Raw genomic sequence first — 12,774 nt, 5'->3', positions numbered from 1 at the left:
TCACTAATTTCAGCCATGTGCACCTGTAAATGATGTTTACATTGAAGAAAATGGTACTATATCCGACTACCAATAGTGTTCTAAAAAAAAGTGTTATATGAAAGGACATTGGAAGGAAATACGAAAATAGAATTCACTGATTGAAGTTGAGGAAAATCTTTAAAATTTTCTAGAATTAATTTTGATACTGTCGAATTTGGATGCGTAGAGCTGCCAAATAAAGGCAACAGTAGTATACTTCTGTTCAAAACTCATATATTCATGGACAAAAAACAAATTCGGGGTAACAAACTAAACCTGAGGGAAACGCATTAAATATAAGAGGAAAACAACGACACAACATTAAAATGTAACACACACAGAAACGGACTAAGCATTAGTCACTCTTACCACAGAATCGTATGTACAAGAAAGCCCAGTAGTCAGCAGTTCTCTGGTGACATGATTGTCATTGATATGGTCATATTTATAAATTAACTGTTTACAAAATTTTATGAATTTTTGAAATACTAAGGCTTTTCTTCCTTAGGAATGGATTACCTTAGCTGTATTCTACAAAACTTTTAGGAATCTTATTACTCAATGCTCTACAAGTTCTTATCTTATTTAGCTTTTTTAACTTTTTTGGATTCGAGCGTCACTGATGAGTCTTTTGTAGACGAAACGCGCGTCTGGCGTAAATGCAAAATTTTCATCCTGGTATTTATGATGAGTTTAAGTTATAGATAATGCATTTTTTAAGGTTTTTCTTGTCGAAGAACACACCGAGGGGTGTCAGGATTGATCAAATGAAAGACCGACCGGAGGGAGGTCTTTCTTTGAACAATCCTGACACCCTGAGGTGTGTTCTACGACAAGAAAAACCTTAAAATATGCATTATCTGACTTATATACCGTCAAAAAATATTAATTTTATAAGTTTTGTAAAATTTAGTATCCTATTTTACCGACAACACTAAAGTGGGATATTCCTTTCTAATGCGTTCAGGTTTTAAATACGCCCTGCGGCTCATTTAGAATGTGAAATAAAACTCACTAAATAATTTAGATATATACCTTTTAAAAATTATTATCCATACACAATAAAAATATTACTGTAACTGCATGAAGTAAGACACAAATGTATTGTTACCATCCGATAACGGTGTATGACAAATACAAGACACATTGTAATTGTAAGTAATTTATTGTACCACATACAAATGTAGCTTATGGAAAAGGGGGAGCTTATGGAAAAGGGGGAGGGGTATGGGTTTTTTTCTATTTTTTATGTTATTTCTATCGCGGAAAAGTGGTTATTTTTTTTAACAATTTTATTTGAATCGAATGAGATTGTCTTTTGAATAGCAATATATTTTATTAAAAGATAATCTGGATATAATTATATATACCCTCCGCACCTGACCCTTTCGTGAGTTACGTTAATGTTATTCAATAGAATAAGATAAGATATTTTATTTTCCAATTATGGGCCCCAAAGGGCATAAACATTACAACATCAATAATTTTTTCATAATACAATACAAACAATGAGATAAAAAAAAAAAAGAAAAGTTAAACGAGAACTATTTAAGTTCTTAAAGAATACGTAGATAAAGAATCTATAGTATGTTGGTTTTTTTTAATACTAATGCATTTTATTACAAGTGTGGTTGATATAGATAACAAACAAGCAGCCCAAAAAGAAAAAAAAGAAAAATAGATATCCACATATGTATAGTACACAAAAAGTTGGATCAATTAAATATATAATAATTAGCCAAAAAGAAAGTAGAAATTAAACATGTCCATGACTCATCCTGTGTCAGCAGCAAATAGGAAAGCATTATGGTTTCCTAAAGGCAGCTGACACCAGGGGACGATACCTTATGGGCCATAGGCATGTAAAATGTGTGTAAATGTCTCTTTCCTACCTGTATCAAAAGCAAACAAGGAAGCATCATAGGTAACTTGAATGCAGTTGATACCAGGGGACGATGCCTCAAGGATATAAGAGAACATTTGAATAAATAATATATCTTAACAATTATTTATAAGATTATCTTATTAGTTGATCATTTGATAGAGTAAAAGGTATACGTAAATTTTAAAAAGTTAAGAACTGACACGAAGACGAATATAAATACATGTAGGTCACAGAATGATTTCATATTCAGCGTGTATCGTTCTGAACATGCATGAAATATTTGCCACTGGACGGCAAGCAACCAAAAATCAGTCAACCTTTTCAGTTTGACTCAATAAGATTTTCAAAATCTTACACACGAATATGTTAAATCTGGATTTATTTTATGAAAGTCTACATTAAAATTCATCTGACATATATGATAATGTTTCTTTATTGTAGCGATAAATTAACAAAACTTCACGTTATTTGTTTCTAAATTTAAATACGGGACTACAATGACGGTTTCTTTTACACCTTTCATCGATTGAACTTTAAAAAATAAATTTCCAAATCGGCAACAAAAAACTATTAGACGAATAAAGTTTTGAAGTAAATCATAGATTGCATGTTTATCAAGGATATTAATGACCTCACACAGGTCATTATTTTATGCCTTGGAGCATATATCATTGAAACATGGTATCGTCCGGGTTGATTCTGAAAAAGAATGACCTGTCGTTCTGAAAGAAAATAACTCCATATAGGTATATAATTATATATAACAGAGATTAAAGTTACATGTAACTCTTGAAAGTTCCTAGACCATAATTTGATTGGTAAAAATGTAAATTGTTATATATTTTGAATATCTAACAGTTTGATTTGATTTTTTTTCGTGCTACTTTCAACATGATAGAAGCAAACAATTTAACAAGTATAGTGGTGTACATTTTTTCATACAGTGTCAATGAAATACGCAAATGATTCCCAAATTATATTAGAATCTCTAAAATCGGACTGATTAAATGATTGCAGCTTAACAATTAATGGCAAATATTACACGCATGATCCGAACGATCATACATAGATATCAATTTAGATGAGATGAGAAACTTTTAACAATATTTTAGATTAGTTGATGTTGGTGAACATATCTTTTAAAAGGTAGTTAAGAGTGTTTAAAACAGATCAAGGTAGGAGAGCGGTTCCTATGTGTTTTCAATATAAAAGATTCGGTTGTTTCATCAAAAACAGTAACATTGCAAACGTCATCTGCGCACCTCTGCACCAACTTGACAACTGATCATACAAGCTACATTAATGTACGTCGTAGTACATAAAATCTTTTCACATTAATAGTTGATATACGCTTTTGTTATTCAATGAAAAGTTCATTCGTTACTTAACTCATGTGGCTTCAATTATGTTAATACATTTGTACATATTTAATCAAAAGCTAAAGCTTCAAATAAAAGACAATATGATGAAATATAAATTCTAAAGATGTCGAACGATCATGAATGTACAATAATGCTATGAAGTCGAAGTCATATAAAAATAAAAATCATATTGTAAAACAACCTATAAAGGTTTGATATAATCATTTTGTTGGTCATAATGTATCAATTGCAAAGAGAATATCGTTAATATTGCCATCAAGTAGTGTATCGTTTAAAACGACCTCTTCATTTGAGACTGCTTGCATTACTTCAGTCTTCTTGTCCTCGTTCTCTGAGGCTTTTTATTGTCATAAGACTGCTGCTCTTTCTTCGTACATGTGATTTTAATTTTGAAGACTTCTCCTTTATATTCCCGAGACTTCGACTCAAAATTCCTAAAGGAGTACGCTTGTCTTGTTGCTTTTTTGATGATTCAAAACTGACATCAAATTCTCCGGCGTTAACACTTTCAACCGACAATGGTCTTAAAGGAATCATTTCCTCGTCATAATCCTTGTGAATATTTTCAATAATGACTCCATCTTCATCTTCGATGCTAATTGTGGTTTGTCGGCTCATTGAATTCCGTGACGATTTGACACTGTCATCGAGGAAAATATCGAAAGATTTGACAAGCTTGTTTCGAATGCTCATTCGATATTTCTCTTTCTTTCGGAATCCTTCGTCACTAACTGTTCTTTTACCTTTTGCTCTAGGGCTAGTTGATATGCATCGTGCAGAATCGCTGTCAAATGATTTAGAAGATGTTGATAAATAGTCTTTCTTGCTAGAAGAGCTTTCGTCGCTAGACTGTCTTGTGTATGTCGGTGAAAATGGCTTGGGGACATCCAAAAAATTATCAAATGATTTAGTCCCTACTCCTAGCTTTTGTCTTGGTTGCAATTTGTTTCTGAAGGATTCTGGCTCAGAGCTTTGTTTGATAAGCGTATTTTGTTCTTTTTTCGACATAACATTTTGATATCGTGCTTTCAATAACTCGATTTCCTTCATTTTTAAGTTAGGTTCTTTATTCTTGACATCCCTAGCAAATTTTAGAGATTTCATTGATTTGCTTATTTCTGAAGATTTATGTATATCAAGAGATTTATTTAATTCCTTTGGTTTACTAAATTCAAGCGATTTGTCCCTGTTTAAGGCTTTTGGGGCTGTTCTTGATTCACAAGCGACCGAAATTTGCTTCAGAAAAACACCTCGTTGTTTTGGTCAAACTGATTCAATGTCCTCTGACTGTGCACGCCCCAGGTAACAAGTTTCTGGTATTGTGCATATTGACTTTGAATCGGGATTGGTAAACGATTTTCAGGACATATTTTCAGAACCACTGCCCACAGAATCAATGGAAGCCTGCTGACTTGACAAGTTAAGGGATCTTGATGTGTCCGAGTCAGTACCAGTATCATGTAAAACCGTTTCTCCATCAACCATATCTTGCATACGCGCATTTCCAATGCAATCAGTATCTGCCATATCTTTTATCCATGTTACAAGTTTCCCATATGCGTCGTCCTTTAAATTATCATCACCATTTGTTTCTTCCTGTAATGCATTACCTGTAATTAGCAAAGATAAGTCATTAAAAGTTCCATTATCCATAATTTAAAACCTTTTAAGCAGATGACTAGGGAAAATTTGACGGTAGTTGTATGCGCACTGTTAATGATATTTTGCTTTGATTGCTTTTTTATGCCATACGTAAAAATAAATGAATTTAAAAGATTGTGGCATTAAGGCAAATTAATTAAAAAGAAAGTAGGAAATGTCTAACATCATCGTATAAAGTAAGTGTTCTATTCCTTCTTTTGTAGAATGTGGATAAAAACTTGAACCATCACGTTTTTTCTTTGTCATCTGTTTTTCTTTTTAAATTTTAGTGATAGGAATATGATGGTAATTTATTAAAAAAATAGCTGAAAGTCTAGATAAACCAGAGAACCATGATCTGAATCTCAGACCTAAAACAAGAGCAAGACCAGGGCCAGCAACTTGATAAAAGAGGGGCGAAAGATAACAGAGGGACAGTCAAACTCATAAATCGAAAATAAACTGACAACGCAATGGCTAAAAATAATAAGACAAACAGACAAACAAAAGTATACATGACACAACATAGAAAACTAAAGAATAAGCAACACGAACCCCACCAAACACTAGGGGTGATCTCCGGTGCTCCGGAAGGGTAAGCAGATCATGCTCCACATGTTACACCCGTCGTGTTGCTCATGTTATAACAAATTCGGTAAATTGTCTAATTCGGTAGGTCACATTCATGAAAGGAAAGGGGGTTGTAGTTACGACATAAGGAGCATATCCGATATCATCTGTGAAACGGTTATTCCATAACATATTAATATTCATAGAAGGAGATGTTGTATTCTTGCTCCTGCGACAATTATTCATTAAAACAACCAAAATGGACAGTTTCCTGCTATATCTATGCAGTACCCGTCAATCATATTCAACAGCATTCACGGCTAGGTACTTGACAGTAGATTAAGAAATCCCTGTCTTCTCTGAATAAGCCGTCCATTTTCTCTTACCCTGTATACGTCATTCGTTTTCTTATATTGAAACTAAATTTTGCCATGTATTTGTTATCTTTGACCTATAAAAAAATATGCATAAAGATGTGTACTTTTCTTAAAATGGTAACTTATTAATAGACATTGTGTTCATATTCTAGCCTCGCAGCAGAAATATTGATTTTAAAATGAGTTTACAATATCAAAGAAGAATCTTTATCATGAAAATAATCATAAACAAAAATTTGATAGATCAATAGAATGTGTCATTAACGTGTTTCGAGTAACCCTTACTTGGCAAATACGATAAACACATTACCTCTCTTTTAAGAGTTTTTTTTTATTAAATAAGTTCAGTTTTATTACTTCGTTAAAATTTTGCGTTTTAAATTTTATATGATAACAGTATTAACAAGTGGATATATAAAGGCAACAGTAGTATACCGCTTTTCAAAATTTATAAATCGATAGAGAAAAAACAAATCCGGGTTACAAACTTAAACTGAGGGAAACGTTTCAAATAAAAGAGAAGAACGACACAACAGAGACAGAACACCGAAAAGTAACACACACAGAAACGAACTATAATGTAACAATGGCCATTTTCCTGGCTTGGTACAGGGCATTTTATGAAAAAATGGTGGGTTGGACTTGGTTTTGTGGCATGCCAAACCTACCGCTTTAATGGCAGTGTTAATTATAACATTAAAATGACAACATTACACGACAGGGTTATAATAAATAAACAGATAACTTAGAGAAAATATAGGACAGAGAAACAAACGAATAAAATACTGTTAAATCGATTATAGGTATAAAAGAAGTAACTGAAACTGAATACTGAATTATCTTGAAGTTGTTAAAATCAACAGAAAGAACATTATTTATGATTCTGTTTTATATTTGATCCGTTTCTATGAGATTGCTATAACTGATAGTGTACACATTGTTTTTGTGCATCATCGCAAAAGCTTTTAAATGTATATAATATGAAAAAGGAAAATGTCGTGTATGTACACATGAAAGCGACGGAAACACAACATCACACAAATAACTACACTTTTTATAGACGTAGTAATCTAATGGTGTTCAAAACAAAATTTTCATATCGATCTCTTAATCGTCACGGGTTTGGTAAAACACTTCTCAAAACCAGAGACTTGTCAATTACAAAAAAATAAAAGAATTAACTTGATAAATCAATATTTTGGAAGGTAAGTTTTTTAAATCTTTCTAATTTCCCTTGTGAAGAGTTGACATTGCAATTTACAAAAGTCGTTAGAATATTACTAAAATTCATAGCACTAAAGTTCCACATAATCCCTTTGAAATTCTCACATTATACATTACATTACTGTGAGCAGAAATATTATTGAAAAGTTCAAAGATAGCATAAAACTACTTTATTAATAATTTTTGCACGTTGTATTTACCTATCATAAAATAATAAAAAGGATATATATTTCAAATTTAAACATAACACAAAAAAATCGTGTGTATGTCATTTACAAATTGTGTTCATGCATGTCTTTCGATGCAAACTTATTTATTTATACTTTTAAAAACACTGATAAATGCATTGACTTTCATACTCATGATTTAAACCATTGGTACTTTGCAAGCGATACGGGTCAGTTTTATATGTATATCTGGGTAATGATTATTTAAGAAATACTTTGATTATCCTGACATATAGTGATTTATTTTGACAAATCTTTGTCGTGAGAAATCATTCAACATGTTTACATCTGCCATGACACCATTCTGTACTTTCACACACAATGCCGTTGATTCCACTCCTCCTGAATGGTGGTTAAACAGTTTATATCAACCCTAGCTTTGTTACAATATTGCTAAGGCGGATCTATAAACTGACTGTTTTCGAAGTAATGTTATATCTCTCTTAATCAACATGCAATGAAAAATTCATAGCTGAATACTTTTTTGATACCATTTTATATTGACGAGGACACGTTTATTTACATTTTGGATCTTCTTGGGGACATGTGTTCTCGTGTGATACAAAAATGATACATCTCAAAGAGAAAAAAAAAGATCCAGCAGATCTCATGATATGAGTTCAAAAATCTGGTCTAGTCGAGTTAGATTTTGCTCTTTGCCTTATTAGGCTTAGTTTCAAAGCTGTCAGACTAATTATTAACAAGTGCGTTCATCAACGTTTTCATAATTTTCGAATTAAACTTAACATAGGTTAACGAAGTAAAATGGCTTCTGTAATGGTTATACTGTTATCTACGACAGTCAGGCATGGGATAATGAACTCTTTTGTTTTTTATTGGTACAAAGTTACTGGAGTCACGTTAAGACTTTACTAATCAAGAAACGTTATTGTACTTAATTGACTTCATTGAATTAAGTTTTGTTGTAATTAAAACCGAAGCTTAAACATGGCATAACCGGATAACATTCAAAATACTAGTACCATCGACTAGACAGAAAAATCAATGATATAGGTGAATGTTCAGGTAAGAGCTTCGCAGAAATGTTAAGATGACTTATTACACTTCTGTCGACTCAAAATTCCAAAAACGCACAAATATGGAACATTCCAAATAAAATATTTCGCTTGTTAAATAAATAAAGCAATTAAAACAGGTCTTGCATAAAAATTTAGAGAAACCTTGTTAGATAAACTAAGTGGTCATATATAAAATTTGGTTCAAAGAATTTCTTGTATTCAATGGTAATTAAATATAGATACGCATTCCCTATGTAATTTTCTTAGTTTAGAAATAAGCCGACTGAGGAATCAATAAGTAAAACATATAATCATCTGTTCAAAATGCTTAGAGTATGCGAGTTAAGAGTTTAGACTACCGCGAAAATCGTAAAACGTAGATGAAGTCATTTTGTTATTGATGATTTTATAATGTGTATATAAAAATTGAAATAATCATAGAATTATAAGCGCAAAGATATTTCAAATATGTAAACCTCTTCCTTATTGAGTATAATTTCCTCTCCACTAGAGACCTCATGACATGGAAGTTTAACAACTACAGGTCATCGTCTGACCTCCAACAATGAACGAAACCCTGACGGCATAGTCAGCTACATAAGGCCCTAAACATGATGACAAATGTAAAACAATTCAATTGAGCAACTTTAGTAACCAAATTTATGAATAACACTATCAACTGGGTCAGAATCTTTAATTGTTTTTACATAGGCGGTAATGGTAATGTTTTTTCCTGTAGCTCAGTCCATATCGTAAACTTGGATATGTATGATAGCTCATTTCCAAGCTGTGACATTTTCACATATGTGGTTGTATTTTCGGGGTACGAAGTGAGATTAATTTTCCCGTAAATTAGCATACCCCGAACATCCTTTTGTGATGCGGCTCCTTGTGGTAAAATATCCCCTTTTTAACACAATAAGTTCTTTGAAAATTTAATACTTTGAACACATTTAATAACTCCATAGTTTTTACACATTTATTCTATGTTCCTCTACTTTCCTAATCACCACAAATGGATAAGTCCAGTCATTTGTAAAAAAAAAATAGAAACATGTCCAATATCACTACACAGAGATTTTTTCTTTACACGTGACTTTTGAGTTCCTCATTTCGAGGCGCATTAGGGATGTTGTCCCAACTATAAAACAAATATGATATACCGCAAAAAACGAAAACCGCAGAAATACAGGCTCCTGACTTCGGGACGGACACATACAGAATGTGCAGGGGTTAAACTAGTTTGCTGGCGCCAAACACCTCAACCTTGGACAGTGGTGTGACAGAACAACATAAGTACAGACTATATCAATCAGTTCAAAAGGACTTAACTCATCAACAAAGCAGAACAAATTTATAAAAATAACACAGACCAGACGTGGCAGGATATTTATACATCCCCACAACAAAAAGGTATTAAGTAAAGATCTGTTCATTGCGAGTACTCTTAGATTGGTACTTTTTTTATTTTTTTTTTATTTGTGTTTTTAAAAGCTTCAAGTCGAAGTGATGATTCAACAACATTTTTTTCACCATTTTCCTTATTTTGTATCGTGCACCAGTGGCCAAGGCTAGCAGGAGGGTTGATCGCTCTCAAACATGTTTATCCCCGCCATATTTTGTATACGCTCCCAAGCTATGAACCTGTATTTTAATGTTTGCCGTTTGTTGCTGTCTGTCACATTTTTTACTATTATTATAAATCAGGTTTTTTCTTCTTTTAAAATGCGTTACTTTTTTCGTCGTGTCGGACCCTTTTTAAGCTTACTATGTGGTATTGGTTTTGCTCAGTGTTGAAGGCATTACGATCCATTTAAAGTTACATTCACGTTATGTGGTCTCTTGTTAACAGTTGTCTCTTTAGCAATAATACAACATCTCCTTTTTTGTATACGTCTTTCAATTTTTTTAAAATGAACTTAACATTTCCCGTTGATATGTGAAAAATCAAAATTATAATTCAGGCACTAATAAAACAAGTTATTGAACTATATCAAGTGAGATGCACGAGCCATTTACCAAAATAAAACGGATGAGAACATAATTCGACAGTCCCTTGCATTATCAATGTAAAAACTGGTATGATAAAACAAACATGGAGCTGACATATCTGTTCAATTCCAGACATGGCTTGAATAAACTTGACGTGAAAAAATATTAATAACAATGAAACATTTAATCGTACCGACGATCTTTCATTTTGCAAATTGTTTAACACAAAGAATAAGAAAGCACTAACTGAAACAAGTTAAAACCACGAAGAATGACAAAGATTCATTTGTAATAAAAACTATTGTCCCGATTAGCTGTTTACTCTTAGTTGGTATGCAAGCCGTAATCCTGTTGTCATGTTATAGTATATTTGATGAACGTAAAAATCCAAATGCCTACAGGAAATTATGGAAATATTGTTTATTTATTAACCATTTACTCACAGTATATCGACCATCCTGACGTTATAGTAGGTCATGACAATTCTAAACCTTGAAGACAATGTTATGAGAAATGTAACAGAGAGTAAGAATGACAATTTTAAGACAACTGACATTTCTTTTTCAGATTGCGTTTAAGAATAGAGTATAGGTTTAATCGTTAAGGTGGTACCCAACACTTTCACTAAAATTAATTTGGCTCGTTTAATTTTCATAAAATTTTGACAAAGTATTTACTTTGACCCTTTGACAAAAATATAAAAATTTTAAATATTTTGAACCAACCGTTTTGTCAGAAAAATTACACTAGTTATATAGCAATTTGACAAACACCAATTTTGATCATTGAGAAGCTTAATATTCCTTTTACAACACAACGTAATTAAAACGTTTAGCTGACATAACAGAGTTATCGCCCTGTAGAGTTAGGTACCACCTTAAAAGGATTGTAAGGCATGTTCTCTAGTTTATAATGAAATAAATATAAAGTGTACTTTTATCATATTAAAAAAAATCCATTCATTTCTTTCTTTACATAACCTTTGCCCTTTTTTGTAATAGCACGTGTCATCAAGAATGTTAAACTTTATTGGGCTATGAAGGTGAATTCTAGTATGACGAATAAGCGTTGTTATCCAATCAAAATAACGAATTCTTCTAACAAATACATGTAATGTAATTATTAATCGTCTATAACCCTAATCAATAAGAATATGATACTTGTGTCTCGAGCTTTACGTTTTCAAATGGAAAAGCATGTTAACTGTAAATCCTGACTATATATTGTATACGTAATTTTCTTGTTTGTCAATTTACGAATTTTTTTAGATTAAAAAACAAACTTCCTACGAGAAGCCTTTTAAAGTATCTTTGAGTTTAGACAGCGTAATGTTTTGTAAACATATATGTGCTTTGACATAATAGTAATTATTCAGGGTTAGAAATTTGAAGTATGATTATTCATATAATATCATGTATCAAACCATAGTTACTTGCAAAAATAACTCAACGTGCATGTTTTGAAAAGTAAACCAGTTAATTGTATTGTCTTTATATAGAATATATACATTTGGCTGTGAATGGTTTCTTTGAGAGAGATGATTACATTATATTTACGATGTTTTGCATTTGGGGTAATCCATGTCCGGACTTTATCCATTATGACTCTGGATACTCATCTGATTTTATTTGTTTTAGATAATGTTTCATGATGACTTATAAATCGGGTAACAATTAAGGGTCTTTGTACAAGTAACACCTCCTAAAAAATTGTACTTGTCCGATCTTTTATATAATGCCTTCAAATCTAATCGGATTTTTTGGAAAATTGGTCTTATGATGATTGTGACGGATGGGTTAACTAAACGTCTGGACTGGCAGTAAAACAACGTCTGATTCGTTTGATCGTATAATCTCAACTCAATATAGTAACATGATACATAACAATAGAACAACGTTAACAGAAGAAATGATGACGTTAACAATGTGAATGGAAACGGCGTTAAAAGTAGTGTTAACGTTTGACGCGTAAGTTAAACTGTCTCTAAATTTCCGACATACTCGGGGCCACCAGATGCAATGTCCATTAGCTGTGATATATAGTGGTATGCGGAAAGAACAAAAATAGATTGATCTCACAAATAATTAAAAAAATATTAAATTATTAGATTACGTAAAAAAACTCTTTGAATTTGACAGTCTTTTCACAAATAAGAAAAATTAACAAGTCTGTTCACACACGTTAGTTTCTTCGTTCACTTCGTCTCAGATAACATTCCATGCTGTTGACTTCTAATGGGTAGAGTTTCGTCACGGGTCGATTTGTAATTCCTGATTTGGTACGCACCATAGCGACGCGTACTAAGCCATCCTTGCCTTTAATAGTGTCCTGCACAACTCCAAGTCTCCAATGCACGCGCTTTGATTCGTCGTGTATCTGAACGACATCGCCTTCTTTAATCTTCCGAACGTCGACTCCAGCTCTTTGGTGATATTC

General features: G+C 32.3%; 1 protein-coding gene across 1 annotated transcript; it reads right to left on the bottom strand.

Moving 5' to 3' along the window:
- Positions 1-3,412: 3,412 nt before the first annotated feature.
- Positions 3,413-4,595, bottom strand: LOC139517078 (uncharacterized). The gene has a single exon (XM_071307745.1). The coding sequence runs from the start codon at positions 4,390-4,392 to the stop codon at positions 3,598-3,600; it is 795 nt and encodes a 264-aa protein (XP_071163846.1). The 5' UTR covers positions 4,393-4,595; the 3' UTR covers positions 3,413-3,597.
- Positions 4,596-12,774: the final 8,179 nt, after the last annotated feature.

The sequence above is a fragment of the Mytilus edulis genome, chromosome 3, assembly GCF_963676685.1.
Source record: "Mytilus edulis chromosome 3, xbMytEdul2.2, whole genome shotgun sequence".
Lineage (NCBI taxonomy): Eukaryota > Metazoa > Mollusca > Bivalvia > Mytilida > Mytilidae > Mytilus > Mytilus edulis.
Note: the sequence above shows the minus strand (reverse complement) of the source record. Positions and strands in the feature narration are given on the sequence as shown.